The 25,232-nt window shown below is 41.5% G+C and overlaps 2 protein-coding genes across 3 annotated transcripts in view; one reads left to right on the top strand and one right to left on the bottom strand.

The window, feature by feature from the left end:
• The first annotated feature begins 3,037 nt into the window (after window positions 1-3,037).
• Window positions 3,038-10,713, top strand: ACRV1 (acrosomal vesicle protein 1). The gene is made up of 6 exons (XM_049856342.1): window positions 3,038-3,080; window positions 5,380-5,448; window positions 5,509-5,763; window positions 6,886-6,897; window positions 7,355-7,474; window positions 10,589-10,713. Exons 1-6 carry the CDS (start codon window positions 3,038-3,040, stop codon window positions 10,711-10,713), a joined length of 624 nt encoding a protein of 207 aa, XP_049712299.1.
• A 6,313-nt stretch (window positions 10,714-17,026) lies between these two features.
• Window positions 17,027-25,232, bottom strand: part of CHEK1 (checkpoint kinase 1) — a 30,290-nt gene continuing 22,084 nt past the window's right edge. For both annotated transcript variants that reach the window (XM_049857334.1, XM_049857335.1), the window contains exons 12-13: window positions 18,983-19,084; window positions 17,027-17,831 (exon numbers count right to left, since the gene is read on the bottom strand). In XM_049857334.1, the coding sequence (XP_049713291.1) occupies window positions 17,736-17,831; window positions 18,983-19,084 (198 nt within the window). In that variant the 3' untranslated portion in view covers window positions 17,027-17,735. The remainder of the gene's footprint in view (window positions 17,832-18,982; window positions 19,085-25,232) is intronic.

Here is a 25,232-nt window from a genome sequence, read left to right as displayed (position 1 = left end):
GTCTGTGGTTGGTTTAAGGAATGGTTCCCATCTTAGGCTATCAAAAGGTCTGGGGACGATGACCATCAGGTCCCTCCAGTCTCAGACCATTAAGTCTGGCCTTTTTACAAGAATTTAAGATCTGCATCCCGCTGTTCTCCTGCTTCAACAGGGATTCTCTGTTGTGCTCCTTGTCAGGGCAGTGATCGGTGATAGCTGGGCACCATCTAGTTCTTCCAGTTTCAGGCTGATGGAGTCTCTGGTTTATGTGGCCCTTTCTGTCTCTCGGGCTCATATTTACCTTGTATCTTTGGTGTTCATTTGCTCCAGGTAGGTTGAGACCAATTTATGCATCTTAGATGGCCACTTGCTAGCATTTAAGACCCCAGATGCCTCTCACCAAAGTGGAATTCAGAATGTTTTCCTAATACATTTTGTTATGCCAATTGATCTAGATGCCCCCTGAAACCATGGTCCCCATACCCCCACTGCTGCTACTCTGGTCTTTGAAGCATTGGTTGTATTCAGGGAACTTCTTTGATTTTGGTTTAGTCCAGTTTTACTGACTATCCCTGTGCTATCTCAGTGGCCGATTTTTGAAAGTAGAGTGCCAGACCTTTCTTCCTAGTCTGTCTTTGTCTGGAAGCTACACTGAAACCTGCCCAGCATCATATCAACACACACACCTCCACTGACAGATAGGTGGTAGCTGTGCATGAGGTGCATCAGCCAGGAATCAAACTCAGGTCTCCCACAAGGAAGGTGAGAATTCTACCACTGAACCACCAATCCTCTGTATATCTATATAATTCCCCATTATTTAAGATTAAACTGAGTGAGCCATGGTATCTCTCATCTCCACACTTGTGTTCTTTTCTCTTTATTATTCTCTCCTGGATTTCTTGGCTTGTTCATTCTCCCTTTGGCCCCAAATAGTGGTCTAAACACGTTGGTCTAAATGACCTTTCAACTCAGCTCCCATAGCTAGTTGTCTCTTTCTGTGTTCCAACTGTAAATTCCTGACACAAGACTCTCTTTGTCTCGGCTCACCTTTTTCAGCCAGGCCACAAAGATCACAGGCACTGAGCTAGCTGATTCTGTGGTTCATGCAGGGGCATTAAAAACTGGAACATCAGCTCACCTAGGGTGGAGGAGATTGGCAGAGGAAGGAGGTAGAGATTGAATGCCTCTGGAACTGTCTTAGCTCCAGTTCTAAAGAGAATTTTCTGTCACCACATCTTTCTATATGGTGTGCTGAGATGCTTGCAGGTTTGACTTTAAAGTGCCAAACTCCTTGGCACAGAGAAGATTCCTAAGGAAGAGCCCAGAGAAATCCAGCCTGGGTGGGACTGGGATATAGTCCTCTAAAGTCAACCTTAAATACAGAGGGAGAGAGGCAACAATTCCAGAATGAGATCTAAAGATGGAACATCCAGGCCTTAAAGTCCTGGCTGTGACTCCTGGAGAGGGGTAAGGCCGGGATGTCCCAGAAAGTTGTGATAATTGCCAAGAAGGGTGCTGTCAAGTTTTAAACAACTTATTGGGTATTGGGAGCAGGTGATAACCTCTCTTTCTTTTCACTAATTTCCACTGCCTCTATCAACAAAAGTCTGACACAGTGTGATCCCATAGCTGTTTCTTCAAACTCACTCTCCATGAAGTAAAGGGACTATTGACAGTACACTCTTTCAAGCCTTCCTCTACTCCCAAGGAGCCCAGACTCTGGCCCAGAGATCCTACTTGTATCCTCCAACTCAAGCCGTGTAGAGTAGACCTCCCTCTGTATCTTTTGACCACTGGTGATCCTGATTTCTCCAACCAACCTGGGACCTTCAGCCAGCTCAGTCTAAGGGCTCTACATATTGTCCTCTGTGAGGCAGAGAGAGGCGCAGAAAAGGCAATTCGTTCATTCCTTCATTCAGGAAAAATTTATTAAGTATCTATTATGTGGTAAGTGTGTTGCTAGGTACTGAAGCTACAACAGTGATCAAGACAGACAGGGTCCCTGCTCTTGAGGAGCTTAGAGTCTAATGGGGAGACGGATATTAAACAAAAGTTGTTAGCTTCTTGTTAGCTGCTGTCAAATCAGCCCTGACTCATGCCCATGCACAATGGAATCGAACCACTGTGAATCCTAACGTTTTCATTGGCTGCCTCACTAACATAACTGCCACTAATCCCATCTCATTAACAGCACAGAGATGGGATTTACAACACATAGGAAAATCACATCAGATGACAAAATGGTCGACAATCACACAATACTAGGAATCGTGGCCTAGCCAATTTGACAGATATTGTGGGGGGACACAATTTAATCCGTGACAGGAGAAAAGGGGAAGAAAACATGTTACCATAGCCTAGTTGAAAGCTGGAGTTATGGAAGAGAGACCAGCCACCAGAAACTTTGTCATATAAAGACCCAGCCACTGTCAAAACTGTGGCAGCAAGAAAATAAGAAGAATGTGTACTTCAACGTGTGTGTGTGTGTGTGTGTGTGTGTGTGTGTGTGTGAATCTCAATTTCTGTCTCTTCCTACCCTCCAGTCTTCCATTGGCTAAACCCAGTCTGAAGCCAAACACAAACAGCTCTTAGGTGATTAAGTACATAGAGGTCAACCATCTGGGTTTGTAACAGGGCAAAGAAAGGCTGATTTGGTGAGGCAAATGGAAAATAAACAGCCAATCATCCCTTCCTCTCAAGAACACCTTAAAAGAGAGTCTCTTTTTAAATTTATTACAAACAGTATTATTATTTTGGTAATAAGATTTTTTTTTTTTTTTAAAGATAGGGCAGATAATCCCAACACACCACATTGCACATAGCAAACATTTATCAGCCTTCACTGGTGGGATTTGCCATGGGTTGTTAGAGGGCCAACCTGCCTGAACAGGCTCCCTGAGAATCTCAGGGCACAGCCCATTGTGAGGAAATGGAGATGACTCTGTGATTCTAGAATTCTCAGAAGCTCTTATTCAGCTTTGGGAGCTTCTGCTCACAGTTTGGTTCAGGGTTCTTGGGTGCCCAACACCAGGGCTCCCACTTTCCCCAAATCCAGATGAAGCTTCTCTTACTAATTTACCTGCTCGGATCTGCCGGAGGTGAGTCCTCTCTGTAGGCTCTGGGTGGATACATAAGGGGCCTCCCTTAAAATGTTTCATCGCTTGGAGAGGGAATACTCATCTCTTAGTTACCCAAGCCAATGTGACTCCGAATCTGGAATAGCTAAGCAAGCCCGCCTCTGAGAGCTCCTGAACTAGCTGATTCAGGCTTTACAGTCAGAGGGGCCCACTGGCCTGGCACAGCTTTCAGCCACTTAACATTTGGGCCCCATGCTCTGTGAAATGGGTGGGGATAGGCCTTGGAGTTCTCTAGAAGTCCAATGAAGGTTTGTCCCAACCAGCTGAGTGCGAGGGATCCTCACGTAGTCAATGTGCCAAGGGAAGATACAGGGGTTGAGAATGGGCCCAGAAAGCTGTTGTAGAACACAGCAGGGCCATGGGCCAGAGACTTTACCAGCCTCTCCTTTGTGGCTGTGTTCTATCCATTCTGCTGTCTTATCTCCTCTTTCAGGATCCCCGCTCCTGGTAAGCTGTGTTCTTGCCTGCTTCCTATAGAAGAGACAGGCCGTGAGCTCTGAGCTGTCTGTCAGATGAAAAAGTCTTTCTTTTCTGCAATGGGCTCCCAGAAATTTTGTTTTCTGCTTGTTATACTTTCAAAAGTTGACCCACGTAGCCACCAGATGGTAGTATGTGCCAGTCACATGGTAAAGCAGTGAGTAATAAACTCTAAGAATGGCTGACTGAGAAAAGAGGTTAGCATGTTTTTCCAAGCTTCCATTCTATAAGAAAAATCTCTTTATTAAAAAGTAAACTATTAAAGAATCAGTCAAGGCAGATATTTCTAGAACAAGTTTTTAAAATAAAAACCTAACTAAATCTTATCTTTATCAACATATTCTAACCTGGTCTTTCAGGAAGACATTAATTATAAGGACTGTGATGCACCCAGAATACGCATCTGTTGCAGAGCTCTTACAAGCTGAAGTACTCTGGGTCCTTAGACCATCTTGGCCTCAAAGAGCCTGAAACTCCTCTCTCAGCTTTTGGCTAAGGTTATTAACTCAGTCATTGTAGTCCACTTGCCCCCCTCTAGGTTGCTCAGTCTAATGAAAGGGAAATAATCAAATGTCTGGTGCTTCCATTCAACTAAAATGAAAGTCATACTGAAGAAATACTTGTCTGGCAGTCAGTGATGGGATGGATTAAAGGTAAAAGAGACTGGTCAGAAGAGGACGACCAGCTACGGGTTTTCTTATTTCCCTGTGTAACATGGGGAGGAAAGAAAACTAAAATTAAATGCGCACCTAGGCACTGGGCTAGGTGCTTCACAGTGTATCTTACTGAATACTCAGGACAGCTCTAGGAAGTAGGTGTAAAGAGTATGTCTCAAGGAATCTCAACTCAGAGACACACGAGCAAAGAATTTTTTTTTTTTTTCTTAATAATCGATAGCAATTTTGCTTTCTGAATCCCCACCCACATGGATTGGGAGTCGAGTTTGGGAAAGACCTTACCAAATAAAGATGTCTTAATTGCTTCTGGTAATTCTTCTGGGTTTATTAGATATTTATGATCATCATCTTCTAGATTAAAATTTATACCTGTCCAAAGATTAAAAATCTTTCACCATCAACTCAGGCTAGAATTATTCAGCTATGGAAAACTACTTGCTTTCTCTCTTCCTCTTCTATCTCCACTCTTCTTGAGCCTTTTACCCATAGAGAAATGTGGGGAGGGTTGGAGGTGGATTTCTGATCGAAGGAGTGATGGTACATTGATTTCCTGATGCTAGCTTTGTCAGGGAGGCATATTCATTTCCCTTCAGGTGCTTTTGGAGGGTGGGGCCCTAAAACGTAAGCCATTTAGAAAGCCCTCTTGAAGAAAAATAATACGAAAACAAAATACCAGCAGCCCCTCCAACTCCACTCTACATAAGAAATGACAAATACAAAATGCTCGTGGCTCCCCCAAGAAGCAGTCCATGGAAATGCAGGATCCTGAAGACTAACCTTTATTAGCTTCATGATAAATCTGCTTCTTAACAAACTCAGTGAGAATGCTATAACTTTGCAAACCCTGTTCTTAATACTGTAGATCTCAGTATTCTCTCTTTCAATCCCCAAGGTGGTCTCTGTGTGTTTCATTAACATCTCTGTCCTTCACGGTCTCTTGGGGTAATTAGTTGACTTCCCCCAGTATCTGCACTATCTTCGGGGGCCTATCTAGGCCCACAGAAAACCTAGGAACCCCACATTAGCCTCAGTTCTTAGGAAAATATTCTTTCCCCCTGACATTCTCTCCCCTTCACCATCTCTCCTCTGTTCCTTCCCTATCCTAGGAGCATCAGGTCAGCCTGATGAGCCTCTTGGCTCTATTGATCATCGAGCTTCAATTCAGCAACTTCCAGGTGAGTACCTTTCACTTGCAAACCCATCGGATGCAGAGGCTTTATATGAATCCACTTCAGGTGAGCACTCTTTAAGTGAGCACTCTTCAGGCGAGCACTCCTCAAGTGACCATTCTTCTAGCGAGAACTCTTCAGGTGACCAAGCTTCTGGTGAACAGACTTTGGCTGAACAATCTTCCAGTGAAAAGCCTTCAGGTGAAAAGCCTTCAGGTGAAAAAGCTTCTGGGGAAAAGTCTTCAGGTGAACAGGCATCAGGCGAAAAGCCTTCAGGTGAACAGGCTTCAGGTGAAAAATCTTTGGGTGAAAAGACTTCTGGTGAAAAGTCTTCCAGTGAACAGGCTGGAGGTGAAAAGTCTTCCAGTGAACAGGCTTCAGGTGAAAAAACTTCAGTCGAAAAGGTTTCAGGTGAACAGCCTTCAGGTGAACAGTCTTTGATCGAAAAGCCCTCAGGTGATAAGTCTTCTAGTGAACAGCCTTCAAGTGAACCATCTTCTGGTGAACAGGCTTCCAGTGAAAAGCCTTCAAGTGAACCACCTTTAGGCACACTCACTTCAGTCGTGCCATCTTCAGGTAAGACACGTTTGGATCGGTACCAGTCCTTGACTTCAGGTGGAAAGTGAGGAACATGTCCAGAGTTTTAGGGAAGGAGTGTAGAGGAAACAGCTTTCCCAAAGACTTTCTCTGGTTTTCTTTACATGCAGGGCAAATTACAATAATACCAGGAGGCAGGATTCAGGCTTTGTGGTGCCCTAAAACATAAACTATTTAGAAAGTCCTCTTGAAGAAAAATAATACGAAAACAAAATACCAGCAGCCCCTCCAACTCCACTCTACATAAGAAATGACAAATATGAAATGCTCATGGCTCCCCCAAGAAGCAGCCCATGGAGGTGCAGAATTTTGACGACTAAACTTTATTAGCTTCATGATAAATCTGCTTCTTAACAAACTCAGTTAGAATGCTATAACTTTGCAAACCCTGTGAAGAGATGCTTAGCACAGTAGCTGATGGTTTGTTTTTGAACATGTTAAGTAAACCATGCAGACACTGTGAGATCCAGAAATAAGTTCTCAGGACAACTGCAATTTGGTGGCTCTTACTAAAATAGGATTATTCAAGGTTTGATGCTTCAAGTTATTACCAGACATAAATAATTCATATTTCACTCCACTGCATAAGTATTATTATCCTAAATTTTCAAATGAGAGCAGTGAGGCATGAGTAGTATGCCTAATGTCACACAGCTAAAAAGTGGCAAGCCTTGGATTCAATCCCAGGTCTGCCTAACACCAAAGCCCATACGCTTTGCACTTCTTTATGGTTCCTGAACTCAGTGATTGAGAGTGGGGAGAGTAAATGAGGCAATATGGAAGCATTTCAAAGGGAACGCCCTTTGGTGAAAAACTGACCTTATTTGAAAATGGAGAATGACGCAGACTCTTCACAGGGTTTGCGACATTATAGCATTCTAACACAGCTAATTAATCAAATTTGACTCCGAGGGTTTGTGCCTTGCTGGTTAGTGAGAGTATGATGGGGAGTATGAAAAGGAGTCGTTTTACAAGTTTACTTTTGTTCCTATTGAGTTAGACATGACAGAAGGGCATTTCCAAATGTCCGGGAACCCATGGGGATATGGACTGGAATAAAAGTCTGTATTAGATAAATTTGGGATTCATCATTAACGAAGGTCACAGATGAAGTGATAAGAATAATTTCCTCTGGAACAGAAGAAAAACTATGCTCTATCAGACACAAGGACCTCAGATCCCCAACAAGAACCAAGAAATGAGTGTGTTGTAGCCCGGCTACTTACCTTGCCTATCGTCCCTCTTCAGATGTATGATTCAAGGCTACACACGTGATTCATGAGGGAATTTCATCGGGCTTATCTTAAATTTTCAGGCACAGGATTAAACTGCCATACGTGTTCTTACATGAATGAGCAAGGAAAATGTCTTCGTGGGGAGGGAGTCTGTGTCACTCAGAATTCCCAGCAGTGCATGTTAAAGAAGATCTTTGAAGGTATGTGGGGACTTCATGAGACAATCTTTGCCAGAGAACACATCAACAAACTTGAACACTAATTGGGACAAAAGGGTGGTAGGGGCTTGGAGAGAAATTGGCCTGTGATATCCCAGAAGCTTGGAAATTGAGGAGAACTTTATTCTTTCAAGAATTAGGAGTAGAATCTCAGCTACTAGTGGAGTAGTAGAGGCCCTTAACAGACCCAAGAATTCTCAAAAAGAGGTAGGGCTGGCAGAGATGAAGTAACAAGCCAGCAAAGTCCTGCATCTGGGCTCCCTCTGTTCTCAGTCATCCTTGTGACCAAAGGCTGTTAGCAGCCATGGAGTTCACAGGATGAGAATGGATGATGGGACACCAAAATCCTCGAGACTGGGTGCGGGAGGTAAGTGGGCTCTAGAAACTGGTATATTTGTGAAGGTTAGGATGAAGAAGGAAGTTCTTCCTTCCTACCTATTATAGAAATGTGTGAGTTGCCCCTTGAGACACTTACTGTAAGCTCAGGATTGTGACTGTCTTGTTTATGGCTATATATTCCTAGTACCTAGCACAAGGCCCACTATAGGCATTTCAGGGTAGGCATTTAGTAAATGTTGGAAAATGAATAAACTAATAAACAATTATAAGTCTTGTATTCACTCCTACATCTTTCCTACACTTGCTCCTTACCCCTAAAATAAGGCATCTTGGAGTTATTTCCATCCCGTGATTCCCCTTGTGGTTTATCTGGTCCTTCACTAGAAATACCATTGTCCCCACGTTTCTACATGTGTGCATTCATTCACCATGCAGCAATAAACATTACTGACATATACCATGAGCCCTTACAGAAAGATGAATCAGACATAGACTGGGTACAAAGACATTATGGCTTTATATAACAAATAAATAACAAATACGACAAAGGAGAAAGTGGTAAGACATCATAAGAAAGGCACAGAAGTTCAGGAAAGGGAAAGATTAGGGGTACAGGGAAGCCTCAGGAGTAGGTGGTATTCAGAAAAGGCTTTAGGGAAACATGTTGGATTTGGGTCCGTGGTTCTCCATCTTGGCTCCATATTAGAATCACCTGGTAAGTTTTAAAACATCCCAGTGCTGAGGGTACACCAAACAGATAAATCAGAACCTCTGATTTGGTGGAATCCAGGCATCAATATTTCTTAAAGCTCCTCAGTGATTCCAACATGCAGCCAAGATGGAGAACCACTGATTGAGTTATACAGCAATGAGTAAGAAAGGATATTCACAGATAGGGAATTATGGAAGTAAAAGGCAGAAAAGTGCAGCCAGAGAGAGGAAATAGCAAGGAGTCTTTGTGGGGTGGAGAGTTGGGGAGTAAGAAGATAAATTTGGGAAGATAGGCTAGAGCCAGGTTATACAAGACATTTGATATCACCTTAAGGAGTTTGAGTTGAGGATTTTTGAACAACAGTGATTTGATGAGGATGTTAACAATAATAATAGTTTCCCTTTATTAAGCCCCTGCAAGGTATCAAGCACTAGCTAGACACTTTAAAATACCCTTTCTATTTTAATCCTCCCAGTAACTTTGCAAAGTAGGATTTTTTTTTTCTTGTTAACGGAACGGAAAATTGAAATAGCTTGCCTGAAGACAGATAACTAGGAAAGGACAGAGCCAGTATAGCACTCAGATTGGCTAAACCACTTGTTAAGGAAGATCACCTGGAAGTAGGTTACAACAGAGACAGAAGAACTGTTAAAGGGCTATTGCAATATTTCAATCAAAAGGTGATGTGTGGTGATGCTGGTTGTACAATACGGTGAACGTAATTAATGTTACTGAATTGTGCACATGAAAATAGCTGAAATGGCAAATGTATTATATATATTTCACCACGATTTTTTAAAAAATGCCAAGGAAGGCCGCGAATGAGGGAAAAAAAGGTGGGGAGGGAGAGGACAGGAACTTGATACTAAGGTAGTAGCAAGAGAATGAAGACTTACACCTCTCTCTCCATGTTCTTTCATTTACTCCATACCTGTCCTTACACCTTACACTTAATCCAGCCATGTAAGTCACCATTTCATATTTTCATGGATTTTCTCCTGCTATGCTTCAACCTGGAGTGATCTTCCCTCCCTTCCGTACCTATCTAAATACTCCCCATTCTTCACAGCCCAGTTCAACGCCACTTCCTTCCTAAGACTTTCATTGATTCTATGTTCCCCACAATCAAAATATCAAAATTAATCACTTTTTATTTGCTAATACAGCATAAACAAGGCTTTAAATGTTTGATGAAATGAAAATGGAACAATACAAAGAACACAGATTATAAGAGTAGAATTGACAGATCTTCACAACCAATTGGATGAAAGGGGCAGGGGAAGAATCGGATGACAGAGATTTTGAGAAACTAGGATAGAAAACATAAAAGGGAAACTCAGGAAAATGAAATTTAGAGAGGAAAGTAATAAGTTTCATTTTAAGCATAGTAAGTTTTAGATGTTCTTAGCATACCTGCATGGAGATGCCCATCCATTAAGTGAAAATATAAGAATTCAATTTGAGAGTGCAGTGATAACTGAAACCAGAAGAGGTGCGGACAGAACAGTAGGGAACACCTTAACAGGAGAAGAGAGCTTCAAGAAAGAGTTTGGTCAGTTACTTGCTTGCAAAGAGGTCAGAGGAAAAGTCCCAAGAAAAGGCTATAGAATTTGATAAGTAAACCTCTAGTGACCTTTGAGAGGAGAGTTTCAGCACAGTTGAGTTATGAGTGCCAGGGGCCAAGATGTAAATGGGAAGGAAGTAAAGATAATGAGGACAGCCAGCTCTCTGGAGATATTTATGGTGAATGGAAAGAAAGACATAGGAAAGTAGTATGGTCAGGAGGAAGTATTTTTGAGGTTGAGAAACTTGAGTATGTTGGTAAACCAAAATGGATCCAGTAGAGAGGAAGAGACTGAAGATATGAGGGGAGTGGGCTGCTTATGCATGGAAGGTCTCTGAGGAGGGAGAGCGAAGGGAAGGGCAAGGAAGAGTAAAAAAGTGGAGGCCTTCACCATGCTTGCTGGGGACATGGGGGCCATGGATGAAGGCCAGGGTTGGGAGAAGAAGCCATCTGCTCACTACAGTCTGTCTCTGCCTTACAGGTGGAAAACTCCAGTTCATGGTTCAGGGGTGTGAGAACATGTGCCCATCTATGAACCTCTTCTCCCATGGAACCAGGATGCAAATTATATGCTGTCGGAATCAATCTTTCTGCAACAAGATCTAAAAGTCTGTGCCCTTCCCTCCCTTGCTTCTTGCTCTGACTCAGGCAGCAAAAGGCCTCCTCCGTCCCTCTACTGGGCACAATTTATATTTCATGTTTTCCCTAGTCAACAACTAATCACATCTGCCTCTGCCAGAGTCCCAGACAGGATGCTCAAATACAGAAGCCCTCATTTATCTCATCTTCCCACACCTGTTCATTCCGTTATCTACTTCTCTCTCTGTCTTCCCTGCTCCCTTCCCCCATCTCCCAACAGCTCTTTTCAATAAATTCCATGACTAAAGAACACAGACTCCAGACAGATTTTTCCTATCAGTTTCAGGGTCAGCCTGAGCCTCCTTACACCTCACGGCATTTTGGAACCATTCCATATGGTGAAAGTGAAAGGTCCTGCCTTGGATTTAATTGTGTCACCCAGAAATGTGTGTCAACTTGGCTAGGCCATGATTCCCAGTATTATGTGATTGTCCTCCTTTTTGTGATCTGATTATCCTACATTTTGTGATTTATTGTAAACCTTAGCCTCTATCCCAGTGGTTGGAGCCCCAGTGGTGCAGTGGTTAAATGTTACCGCTGCTAACCAAAAGGTCAACAGTTCAAATCCACCAGCCACTCCTTGGAAACCCTATAGGACAGTTCTACTCTGTCTTATAAGGTCACTATGAGTCGGCATCAACTCCATGGCAATGGGTTTTTTTTTTTGTTTGTTTTAATGCCTGTGGTTATGGTCCCATTTGGGAGCGGACTGTCCATTATGCTAGTGAGACATGATTAGATCATGTTAACGAGGATTAGAGTGGAATGCAATACCCTTACTCCGGTCACAGCCCTGAACCAATGGAAGGGGAGTTTCCCTGGGGTGTGTCCTGCATCACCTTTTATCTTAACAACAGATGAGAGAGAAGCAAGCAGAAAAAGGGGGACCTCCTACCACCAAGAGGAGCCAGGAGTGGAGCACATCCTTTGGACCTGGGGTCCCTGCACTGAGAAACTCCTAGACCCAGGGGGATATTGATGATGAGGATCTTCTCCCCCAGCCACCAGAGAAGCCTTCCCCTAGAGCTGACCCTAAATTCAAAGTTCTAGCCCCCTAAACTATGAGGGAATAAATTCCTGTTAAAGCCATCCACTTGTGGTATTTCTCTTACAGCAGCACTAGATAACTAAGACAGGTTCCCTAGGGCAGAGACAACAAAGAGGCAGCAAAGCAGGTGAACACTTTACACACCTCAAATAATATTGCAGGTCCTTCTCTCTGACCCTCCACTTTTCCATCCCTAATTTCCCCCACCCCTTAAGCCTACCATGTGTCAAAAATTCCACCCTTCTTTGATTCTTGAGAGTTTCAGGCTATAGCAGTTCACTCTTAACATGATTCCTTACATATTTATTTATTTGCTAAATAAGTAGTGGTTCATAATGCTTAGATCTTTTTTTTTTCACACACAAAGTTATTGGGTCATCTTCTTAGCATAAAAGGGCAAATGGAAACACTATAATAGTCCTTACATCAGTGTCATGTTCTTTAAGGTGTTTTCACGAATATGGTCTCATCTGATTCTCACATAATAACTTAGGAGGGTAGATAGGAAATATATGATCATCCTTATTTTAAGAATAAGGAAATGTGACATAGGAATGTTTTATTTATTCTTTCTTTACTATTACAAACTTGCCTTGGGTACAGAGAGCCAGAACTAGATCAAAAACCAAATTTGCATAATCTCAATCTGAGCTGTTTTTATCACATTGTATTAGCCAGAAAGGCTCTTTCAAGGCTAAATCAATCCTCTCCTCCTATACAAGTTCATCTCCTTTTAGTCATGGCTCCCACATGCCTCCATCTGAAGGCTCCTGATATCAGATGGGTGGCCCTAACAGTGTCTTTTTCAGAAGTCCCATTTGTCAATTTTTTTCTTTTAAGGATAAGGCTTTTGGTTTTATCTCTAACTCTTACAAGTCTATACTAAGAAAAAAGTAATTTTACTGTATGTAAATTCTTTTAAATAATTAAAATATATATACATTATGACCCCCCCCCCCAAAAAAAAAAAGCAAAAACATATTGGTAAGAGACTCCTCACTGGCAATATTGAATATTTCTCCAAATATTGTAGGCTGGAAGACAATGGAACCTACCTTCAAATTTACGAAGGAAAGTTACTTTTAACAATATGTCTATTCCTAAATAAACAGGCATTCAAAAAAAAAAGGCAAGAAACCTGGAACTAAAAACCCAGATGAATTTTCAACTTGAGGTATGGTTTACAGAAGGGCTAGAAGAGAAATGGAAGCCTGCTAACATTCTTGACGCCTTTTTCTTTCTTTCTTTCTTTCTTTTTTTTTTTTGGAGAAGAGAGGATAAGTATCTATTGGCTATAAGAACTGAGGAGAAAACATAGGTTCAGATATGTTGTTAAAATTTAAGGGTAGGGAGATTCTAGATTCAATTAATGGTGGAGTAGTTTGAACTAACCCTCTTGCCAATAACAATTATAAACTCTGGACAAAATATGAGAAAAAAAAACTACTTTAACAAAAACCTCAAAAACATAGAAGCCACCCCTCAAAAGACAGCAGCTGCCCTGGGTGTGATCTGCACGTTGGTGGCTTTATTGAGGGTACTTCCCAATCCAGCACTCTAGGGAAGCAAAAAGACACTCACTGGTTTGAAGTTTCAGGTGACACAGACTGGGCCTAGAAAAGAGCTGTAAAATTAGGGGAGTAATCCTGTAGAGAAGGGAGTCACAGAGGGCTTAAAAAAAAAAAAAAAAAAACCCAGTGCCGTCGAGTCGATTCCGACTCATAGTGACCCTATAGGACAGAGTAGAACTGCCCCATAGAGTTTCCAAGGAGTGCCTGGCGGATCCGAACTGCCGACCCTTTGGTTAGCAGCTGTAGCAGTTAACCACTACACCACCAGGGTTTCCAAAGGAAATGATACTGAGTGGAAATTCTAATCTACAGGAAGGAATGGAGAGCACCAGATACAGAAAATATGTGGGTAAATATAACATTATCCACACTATTTCTTGTCTTCTCTTAATATTAAAATCATGGCCTGCTTAAAGCTAAAAATATATTTAATTTCTGTAGATATATATCACAGTAATAGCACAAAGAACAGGTGAGGTAACTAGAGCTATACTGTTGAAAGGTTCTTACATTTCAAGTGAAGTAGCACAATATTAACTTTAACTCAGCTGTGATAGTATATAGTAATACAGAAAAATAAATTTTTAAAAGAACAGAGAAGTATAGCTCAAAAACCAATAGAGAAATTAAAATGAAATATTAAAAAATTATTTGCTGCTAACAAGCGGCCATCTAAGATGCAGCAATTGGTCTCAACCCACCTGGAGCAAAGGAAAATGAAGAACACCAAGGCCACACGACAACTAAGAGCCCAAGAGACAGAAAGGGCCACATGAACCAGAGACCTACATCATCCTGAGACCAGAAGAACTAGTTGGTGCCTGGCCACAATCGATGACTGCCCTGACAGGGAGCACAGCAGAGGACCCCTGAGGGAGCAGGAGATCAGTGGGATACAGACCCCAAATTCTCATAAAAAGACCAAACTTAATGGTCTGACTGAGACTGGAGGAATCCCGGCGGCCATGCTCCCCAGACCTTCAGTTGACACAGGACAGGAACCATCCCCGAAGACAACTCATCAGAAATGAAAGGGACTGGTCAGCGGGTGGGGGAGAGACGCTGATGAAGAGTGAGCTAATTATATCAGGTGGACACTTGAGATTGTGTTGGCAACTCTTGTCTGGAGGGGGGATGGGAGGATAGAGAGAGAGGGATGCAGGCAAAATTGTCAAGAAAGGAGAGACTGAAAGGGCTGACTCAAGAGGGGGAGAGCAAGTGGGAGTAGGGAGTGAGATGTATGTAAACTTATATGTGACAGACTGATTGGATTTGTAAACGTTCACTTGAAGCTTAATAAAAGTTATTAAAAAAAAAATTATTTAATTAACCTAAAAAAGGAAGAACAATTAGTTGGACCAAACAGAAAAATGGTAGGGGAAAAAAAAAGCTAAATGGTAAAAATAATCCAATCATAGCAATAATGGAGAACACCTTATCATTTGAGCTGGCTCCCTGCCAAAAATTTATAACCTGACCTGTTGTTGTTGTTAGGTGCCATTGAGTCAGTTCCGACTCATAGCAACCCTATGTACCACAGAATGAAACACTGCCCAGTCCTGCCCATGCTCACAATTGTTGTTATATTTGAGCCCATTGTTGCACCTACTGTGTCAATCCACCTCAGTGAGGGTCTTCCTCTTTTCCACAGACCATGTACTTTACCAAGAGTGATGTCCTTCTCCAGGGAATGATCCTTCCTGACAATATGTCCCAAGTATGTAAGATACAGTCTCACCATCCTCGCTTCTCAGAAGCATTCTGGTTGTACTTCTTCAGGACAGATTTGTTCCTTCTTTTGGCAGTCCATGGTATATTCAATATTCTTCACCAACACCACAATTCAAAGGCGTCAATTCTTCGGTCTTCCTTATTCGTTGTCCAGGTTTTGCATGCATATGGTGCAAATGAAAATACCATGGTTTGGGTCAGGCGCACTTTACTCTTCAAGGTGGTATCTTTCCTTTTCAACACTTTAAAGAGGTCCTTTGCAGCAGATTTGCTCAAAGCAATGTGTCTTTTGATTTCTTGACTGCTGCTTCCATGGATGTTGGTTGTGGATCCAAGTAAAGTGAAATCCTTGACAACTTCAATCTTTTCTCCATTTATTACGATGTGGGAAGTGGATTCCTATGCATAGTGACCCTGTAGAACCGCCCCATAGAGTTTCCAAGGAGCGCCTGGCAGATTCGAACTGCTGATTCTTTGGTTAGCAGCCGTAGCACTTAACCACTATGCCACTAGGGTTTCTATCATGCTCAAGGCAGACAATTTTTCCTAGTTAAAAATAGCAAAACTACTGTTTGGTTATAAGAAGACTTTGGGAGATATTTTTGGTTTAAGGTTTAAAGATTATCTCAGGGCGCTGGTTTTAGGGGCTTCAGCCAGCTTCTATAGCTCCAGAAAGTCTGGAGTCCATTTGAAATTGTGTTCTGCATGGCAAGAATTTTAAATTTTGTTTTATGTGTGATGAAAAGCCATGAGAGATGACAGCAGGGAAGGGATACCTGACTTACATTTTAGAAGGATCATTCTGGCTGAGTCTTTGGAAAGTAAACTGTCGAGGGACAAGACAAAGGGGGAACACCAACTGAGAGGCTATTGCAGTCATCTAAAAGAGAGATAATAGAACCTCTACCTGGTGATGGTAGTAAAAGCGAAAAGTGGGATGTATTTTGAATGTTGAGCTCACAGGATTTACTGGAATGAATGTATTAATGTAAGGTGGAAAGGTATCAAGGATGATTTACAGCTTAAGGAACCAGGGAGTTGAAATATTATTTACTGAATTGGGGAAACTAGGAGAGGAACAGGTTGAAGGGCAGAAATCAAACATTGTTTTTGTTCAGAGAAGTCTGAGATACCTATTACATATTCAAAGGAGCCCTGGTGGCATTTGGCTGCTAGCTGAAAGGTCTGCGGCTGGAACCCACCAACGCTCCGTGGGAGAAAGATTTGGCAGTCTGCCCCTGAAAAAGATTTACAGCCTTGGAAACCCCATGGGGCAGTTCTATTCTGTCCAACAGGGTCACTATGCATAGGAATCCACTTCCCAGCACAGGAGACAACTCTAAAGGACAAATTTCTCCCACATTTGAGAGTTTACTGGCTGTGGGGTATGGAACCTTTTGCATAGAACAATTTGGCCTTTGGTCTTGGTTCTGAGAGTAGGACCACAACTGAGGCCAACTAAGAGGGATCCCCTGGGGGCCGATGCTAACTAAGCCTCAGGAGGCCTGTGGTGAGGCCAGTGAAAGCTTAGGAAGCTGGAGACTCACTGGAGCTTCCCGGGCTGAGAGTTTGATCATTCAGGGGAGGGCCGGCACCTTGGGGAGTGGGCCAAGGTAGCACACTTAGGGCTGCGACAGCACCAGAAGCAGACAAGACCACTAGGGAGCGAGGCTGCAGCAGAAACCCCAGCTGAGAGCAAGAGGCCCAGAGGCGGCTGCTGCGAAGGGACAGGTGATGGCATGCCATAAGCAGGCCGGACCACGGCAGTGCAGGGGGCCTGCCAGAGGCACTGGGGGACCACCTGCTCATCAATGAATTCAGAATTCTTATGTATTTGTGTTCAAAATAGAATTTATTTCTATAGTAGAGAATTAAAATATAGCTGTGATGGTAGAAAATAATATAGAAAATTATTTAAGACGTGCAACAGTAATTTTTAGAGTACAGTTAGTTAGGCACTAAAGTTTATGCTCAACTTATATGTGAAAGACCAACCAGGATACTATATATTATCAAATTCACCAGGAAAAACACACCTTCTTGCAGTTTTAATTAGTAGTTACAGTTCAGAAACAGGTTTACATGCCTAGACAAGCACTTTTTAAAATATAAGTACAAATTTGGGGGATACATTTTTTGAAGCTGGCCTCACTCCACAAACTGATAAGTCTATTTCCAAAATCATTAGGATTGTGTTTTTACTAATTCACCCTTAAAGTTAACGATCAGCGTGGAGGAAATACATACTTTTTGGATGAAACTAAATGTTTTGGTAAAAATAGGACAAGGTCATCTTCTTTCATGACGGTGGTGTGAAACCTTGTAAACTCACGTACTCGCAAAACTTGGTTTCCACCAGGCGGGTCTCAAATTTGGCCAGTAAACACTGCTGAAGAAATAGCCAAGGAATTCTACCTGTCCCTTCCCCAAAGCTTTATTTACGATTATGACATAGGTATTATCTGTATACAGAACATACAAAAAGAAGTGGAAGATGTGTGGATAGCAGGAGGAAGAGATCTCTTCAGGAACTACCGTTTTAGATTTGCAGTGCGCAGAACAGGGTAATCTTCTCTAGGAAGAATAAAGTCAACATAGCAGCACTATATTCACCAGGAACCCCAGAGCCAACAGATCTATCATGTGGCAGGAAGCCAAACCTTCTGGCTGCTCACAACATCACTCAGCTTCCCTTTAATCTTCAGAAAGTGTCTCTTGAACTCCAGTCCATCACCCTATATGAGAAGTAATATCCAAAAATAATGTCAAAAAAAAAAGACTACACTATAAAATCAAACTTCAGTGGTTTAAGTGAAGACAAACATCCCTAGATTATGTCCAGTAACACTTCCCTTCGGGCTCTCTTGTGAAGAACAAAAATCCTGGTTGAAGAAGCGGCTACATACATAACTCTGACCAGGTATCATGCTAATCACCGCTCCTACCACACTGAGCTCAGAGAGCAGAAAAAAGAGACAGCATCCTGTCCATTTCTGGCGTTAGTATCTCTGGCCCTAAGTAATTGTTTTCTATAGGCAGTAGGGGTTTGTAAATAAAAAAATACGCTATACAACTACACTAAAGTCTTGCCATAACACTGTGGCAACAAAGCCAGCAGACTCAGTGACAAGAAGGATTTCATTACACTGGGATCTTAATAACTGAATTCCATAGCAAGCATCTGTACAACAGTACTGCAGTAGATTGCCAGTTTAAAAGTGTGCCCTACTCCTCCAAACTTCTTTGGAGCCATGGGAGAACTCTTAGGAAATAGAGAAAATGCTATTTTGGTCTTACATATAAGGGCTTTAAAACTGTAACTTCAGAACCAATAATTTCTAAGGAAATAATCAGAAACATAGACACAAATCTATGTATAACAAACCACAGATTTGTAATAGATAAAAGGTTCATTAAGTTATAATGTGCAAACATTTTTGACAAATCCTAATTTTTTTTAAAAAAGGTATCGTATATTAATGCATTAAGAAAAAGACTGGAGTGCTTCAAACTGTAATGGGTGATTACTACTGGGCACTATAATTTAGGATTATTTTTATTTTCCTTCATGTTTTGAAGAATGATGATGAGAAAAAATGTTCATAACATTAAATGAAAAAAGCAAGTTATCGTATATTTATAAATGCCGTATGATTATAAATATAATACCGTTTTTTAAAAATCTCCATACGTAAGTATTTCCACAGACAGAATAATATAATGGGATACATCAAAAATAAATGTGTTATTCCTGGGAGACAAGATCAAGCTCGATTCTAATTTTCTTAATTATACTCTTTTATAATTTTTAAGTTTCTAAGTTTTTATACTTTTTTAACAATAGCAAAAAATGCTTTTAAAAAAAAACAGTTGCTGTTCTACCCACCTTAGAAAGTCTGAAGTCTACCAATATCTTCTCATCCATTTCCACCAAGTTCACTTTGAAAATTAGTTTATTATTTCTCCTATCAGTTGTTGACACAGTAACCTAAGGCAGTAAAGAGAAAGTTAGGCCAGATGTGTGAGTAAGGAATGCTCCTAACAAAAGCTATAGTCTCAGGCCAGTGATACTTCTGGGATAGAAGTGTGTGGGGCTCTGTCCCAACAGGAGTAGTGGTGAGAATCTCACTCCCTCCAGGGTGCCTCCTTCCCACGGCTGTGGGTGTCCAATACAGACCACGCTAGAAACAGGGTGCAGCTCCCCTCCCAGACACTGAGTTCATGTGGAGTCCCAGTAACAAACGAAATTTAGTATTTTACAAATTGCAACTGCAAAAAGAAACAATCGAGGAGGAAAAAAACAGAATGAGAGGGAAAACAAGTCTATAAAAGACAAGAAGGGAAAAGGAGGCTAGAATTGTGGCTGACAAGCTGCAGCGGTAGTCAGGAGGTGGCGAAAATCTTAAGAGGCCTTGCAGCTCCCACTCTCACTCTTTTAGAATGTTCCTGTGGCCTGTAAAGAAGCTCTGGCTAGATGAGTGACAGTGGGGAGAGAAAGGCCCAGCCAACAGCCAGCACCAAGACTCCAAACAAGTCAGTGAGGCCATCTTAAAGCCATCGCCCACGACTGTGCAACAGTGTGGAAGAATACACTATGTTCTGGGTAAATTTAATACAAGATACTCAACACAGCTAAATTAACCTCTAAAAGTTCAAAGACAAAATTCTTCAAAAATTTAGGCGGAAAGGAACGTGAATCAAAGAGGGATGTCAGCAAAAATGGTGGATAAGAAACTCCAAAAGTCGGCCCCTCCATAAAAACCAGGAAAAAAAGTCACAATAAACTTTTTCAAAACCTTGAAAAATGACTAAAAGCTTGCAGAAACTCAAGGAACACTTATTCAAGAAAACAGCTAAAATTCAGAAAGAGGCATGAGCTTTATGGCGTTTCAGCTTACCCTATTCCCATCCCTTGCTCCCCAGCCTTACCAGCCCATATTCCAGGCACAAGTATAGGAGGGGGCAGAATGGACCTCATTCACATATTTTCCTAAGATGATCTGTCTGGTGGCTCCCTGGAAGACCAGCCCAAAAGGCTTGTCTTTACTGGGTTGTTAGGTGCCATCAAGTTGATTCTGATTCATAGTTATCCCATGTGACAGAGCGGAACTGGTTTCCTAGGCTATAATCTTTACAGGTGCAGATCACCAGGTCTTTCTCCCACAAAGCCTCTGGGTGGGGTTTGAACTGTCAACCTTTCACTTAACACTTGCACCGCCAGGACTCCCTGTGTCTTTACTTTGCCTACTAACAGTTAGTGGTAAACTTAATGTTATGTAAATTTTACCTCAGTGGAAAAAAGTAAGTGAATCATCTATACGAATGACAGGAAAATCCGGCTGGTGGGTAGATTTCTTCATAGTAACAATTTCCCCTAACTTTTTATTTTGAAAACTTATAAATCTCCAGAAAAACAGTAAAATTAATAGCCATATACCCTTCCGATTATTAACATTCTGCCACATTTGCCTTATCTATTTTTTTTAATCTAGATATGTGCCTTTTCCTTGTCTGTTTTTATAGCTTTTAAACTAAGTTACAGTTTTAACTAAGCTATGATGACACTTGACTTCAGCTTGTTTCTACTACAAACAGGACATTCTCCTATTTACCACAATATTATCATCACACCCAAGGTATTTCACACTGACACAAAAACATTACCTAATATATAGTTCATATTCAAATTTCCCCAGTAATGTCCTTTATAGTTTTTAAAATCCATGTTCTAGTTAAAGATCATGCACTGCATTTACTTATCAGGCCTCTTTTGTTCTCCTTTAATAGAGAATATCCCCCTCTTACTTGTCTTTCATGACATAAACATTTTTGAAAAATCTAAAGACAGGTTAGAATGGCAATGTTATAAATATGCTATAGTAACACAATGAACACTAGAATGAGGGAGCAGGCGAGATGGGAGGAAGTGTGAAATTGCTAGTGTACTCATTTTTGATAGACAGGAGTCAATTGCTATGGTCTCAATTTAAGCAGATATAGTTTTCAAAATAACCTTAGAGAGGTCTTTTCAGAAATATTCTTGTGGTAAAGAACACTTTACTTAAATTCCTTAAATTTCAATAGATTCTTTTACAAATTAAATTAATTACTTTATACGAGCATAAATCAAAAGTACTGCTACCCCACAACTACCACAGCCTCCACCAGACGGAGTCCAGCACAACTAGATGGTGCCAGGCACCACCATTGACTGCTCTGACAGGGATCACAATAGGGGGTCCTGGACAGACCTGGAGAAAAATGTAGAACAAAATCCTAATTCACAAAAAAAGAAAAAGAAAAAAGACCAGACTTACTGGTCTGACAGAAACTGGACAAACCCTGACAGTATGGCTCCAGAAGACCCTTTTAATTCAGTGCTGAAGTCATTCCTGAGGCTCACCGTTCAGCCAAAGATTAGATAGGCCCATAAAACAAAACAAGACTAAATGGGCACACCAGCCCAGGGGCAAGGACAAGAAGGCAGGAGGGGACAGGAAAGCTAATAATGGGGAGCCCAAGGTTGAGAAGGGGAAAGTGTTGACATGTCATGGGGTTGGCAACCAATGTCACAAAACAATAGGTGTATTAATTGTTTAATGAGAAACTAATTTGCTCTGTAAACCTTCCTCTAAAGCACAATTTAAAAAATGCTTTGCTAGTTTAAGAAAAAAAAAAGTATTGCTACTACCATCTCACATTGACAATACTAGCACTAACCCAAAAAATACAAAATAACAAATGTTGGAGAGGTTGCAGCAGATTGGAACTCTCACGCACTGCTTGTGGGAATGTAAAATGATATAACTGCTCTGGAAAACGATATGGCACTTTCTTAAAAAAAACAGAAATAGAACTACCATACGATCCAGCAATCCCACTCCTAAAAATATATCCAAGCAAAACAAGAGCCATCACATGAATAGACATACGCACACCCATGTTCACTGCAGCACTATTCACAAAAGCAAAAAGAAGGAAACAACCTAAGTGCCCATCAACAGATGAATGGATAAACAAATTATGATACATACACACAACTGAATACTATGCAATGAAAAAGAACAATGATGAATCCCTGAAACACCTCACAACATGGATGAATCTGGAGGGCATTATGCTAAGTAAAATAAGCCAGTCACAAAAGGACAAATATTGCATGAGACCACTATTATAAGAATTCAAGAAAAGGCTTACACACAGAAAAAAGCATTCTTTGAGGGTTACAAGGGTGGGGAAGGGGAGGGAGGAGAAATCACTAACTAGATAGTAGATAAGTGTTAACTTTGGTGAAGGGAAGGACAACACACATTATCAAGGAACTCAACACAACTGGATCAGAGCAAAATCTAAGAAGTTTCCTAGACACATCCAAACTCTTTGAGGGACCAAGTAGTTGGGGCTGGGGCCTCAGGATCATAGTCTCGGGGGATATCCAGGTCAACTGGCATAACATAGTTCATAATGTTCTACAGTCCACTTTGGTGAGAGGTATCTGGGGTCTTAAAAGCTGGCAAGTGGCCATCTAAGACACATCTATTGGTCCCATCCCACCTGGAGCAAAGGAGAATGAAGAAAACCAAAGGCACAAGGAAAATATTAGCCCAAAGGACTAAAAGACCACACGTACCAGAGATTCCACCAGCCTGAAACCAGAAGAACTAGATGATATCCAGTTACTACGAACAACCACCCTGACAGGGATCACAACAGAGTTCCAGAAAGAGTGGGAGAAAAATGTAGAACAGAATTCAAATTCACAAAAGAACACCAGACTTACTGTTCTGACAGAGACTGGAGGAACCCCCAGAACCCAGAACTGAAACTATTCCCGAAGCTCATTTTTCAGACAAAGATTAGACAGGCATATATAACAAAAAGTAATGCACACGAGGATATGCTTCCTAGTCCAATCAAATATACAAGACCAAATGCAAAGCTCCTGTCCAAAAGTGGATGAAAAGGCAAGAAGGGACAGGAACTAGACAATGGACACAGAGAACCCAGGGTGGAAAGGGGGAGAGTGCCAGCACATTGTGGGGATTGCAATTAATGTCACCAAACAATATGTATATAAACTTTTGAATAAGAAATTAAGCCGTAAACTTTCACCTAAAACACAAGAAAAATTATTGCTATAAAATCACAGCTTTTTTAAACAAAAATATCAAAATTTGAAGCTACTATTTCTCAACATATCCTCCATCAAGGTCTATACAATTCTGAAGGCGGTATTTCCATCTCTCTAACCCTTCGCCAAAGAATTCTGCACTGATTTACACCATATCAAAATGGCAGATTGGGCATCCTCAAGAGACTCAAATTGTATTCCTTTAAATGTTCTTTGAGAACAAAAAGAAGTCTGAAGGGGCAATATCAGGGCTACAGGGTGGATGGGGTAAGGTTTCACAATGAAATTCTCCTAGGATCGCCCTTGCTAACCTTGAAGAATGAGCACGTGCATTGTCATAATGGAAAAAAATTCCTCAGCACAACTTTCCTGGCCTTTTTCTCACCAGTGCAGTTTTCAGTTTTCTTAAGACTTCTTCATAGTAAGTGCCCATGATTGTCCTGTGTCCTTCAAGAAAGCCTATCAAGATTTCCCCTTAGGATCCCAAAAAACAGTCATCATAACCTTATGAGCCGTCTTCTCTCTTTTGGGTTATTCTTTGAGGTCTTTTCGACCTTCCTTAAAACCCTTGATCCATCTAAAAACTGTTGTTTCATGTGGGGCAGTGTTACGGATTAAACTGTGTCCTGTAAAAATGTGTGTCAACTTGGCTAGGCCATGGTTCCCAGTATTGTGTGGTTGTCCACCATTTTGTGATCCGATGTGATTAAACTATGTGTTGTAAATCCTAACCTCTATGATGTTAATGAGGCAGGACAACAGGCAGTTATGTTAAGGAGGCAGGATTCAATCTACAGGATCAGGTTGTATCTTTAGCGAATCTCTTTTGAGATATAAAAAAGAGAATCACACAGAAAGAAGAGGGCCCTCCTACCACTAAGAATGAAGAAGGGAGGAAGGGAGCATAGCCTTTGGATCCAGGGCCCCTGCACTGAGAAACTTCTAGACCAGAGGAAGGTTGATGACAAGGACCTTCCTCCAGAGCCGACAGAGCGAGAAAGCCTTCCCCTGGAGCTGGCACCCTGAATTTGGACTTCTAGCCTCTTAGACTGTGAGAGAATAAATTTATCTTTGTTAAAGCCATCCACTTTGGCATTTCTGTTATAATAGCACTAGGTAAGTAAGACAGGTAGCATTCCCATAAACTCGTTAAAAAGCTTCAATGATTTGGGAAGATGTCCACTTGACTTTTGTTAAAGATCTGGTATAAGCCCTGACCTCAAAATTGTTTTTTCCCATGGCACAAAAAGTATCCTTATTTTTGTTGTTGTTGAAGGCACCGTAACAAGACTAAGACAAGTATATTACTAACAGAACTTGTCTACAGTTATCCATTGATCACAGAGACATGTTGTCATGGATTGAGTTATGTCCCCCAAAAAGTGTGTGTTATCAACTTGGTTAGGCCATGATTCTCCATATTGTATGGTTGTCCTTCATTTTGTGATTGTAATTTTACGTAGAGAGGATTAGGGTGGGATTGTAACACCACCCTCACTCAGGTCACCTCCCTAATCCAAGGTAAAAGGAGTTTCCTTGGGGTGTGGCCTGCACCACCTTTTATCTCTCAAGAGATGAAAGGGAAGCAAACAGAGAGTTGGGGACCTCATACCACCAAGAAAGCAGCCCCAGGAGCAGATCGCATTCTTTGGATATGGGGTCCCTGCACCTAAGAAGCTCCTTAACCAAAGGAAGATTGAGGACAAGGACCTTTCTCCAGAGTCAACAGAGAGAGAAAGGCTTCTCCTGGAGCTGATGCCCTGAATTTGGACTTGTAACCTACTAGACTGTGAGACAATAAATTTCTCTTTGCTAAAGCCATCCACTTGTGGTATTTCTGTTACAGCAGCACTAGATAACTAAGACAGAATTTGGTACCGGGAGAGTGGGGTGCTACTCTAACAGATACCTAAAATGTGGAAGCAGTTTTGAAACTGAATGGATAGAGTTTGACAGCAGCAGAGGACCAGCACAGCAGAGAACCTGCAGCAGCAGAGAAGTGGCA

This window comes from Elephas maximus, chromosome 17 (genome assembly GCF_024166365.1).
Source record: "Elephas maximus indicus isolate mEleMax1 chromosome 17, mEleMax1 primary haplotype, whole genome shotgun sequence".
Taxonomy (NCBI): Eukaryota; Metazoa; Chordata; class Mammalia; order Proboscidea; family Elephantidae; genus Elephas; species Elephas maximus.
Note: the sequence above shows the minus strand (reverse complement) of the source record. Positions and strands in the feature narration are given on the sequence as shown.

What these genes read in the sequence shown, in the direction of transcription:
- ACRV1 (XM_049856342.1), top strand. Translation starts at nt 3,038, where the DNA reads ATGAAGCTTCTCTTACTAATTTACCTGCTCGGATCTGCCGGAG. An exon ending in TTCAATTCAGCAACTTCCAG is followed by an intron (nt 5,449 to 5,508) that starts GTGAGTACCTTT and finishes AATCCACTTCAG; the next exon opens with GTGAGCACTCTTTAAGTGAG. An exon ending in GTTAAAGAAGATCTTTGAAG is followed by an intron (nt 7,475 to 10,588) that starts GTATGTGGGGAC and finishes TCTGCCTTACAG; the next exon opens with GTGGAAAACTCCAGTTCATG.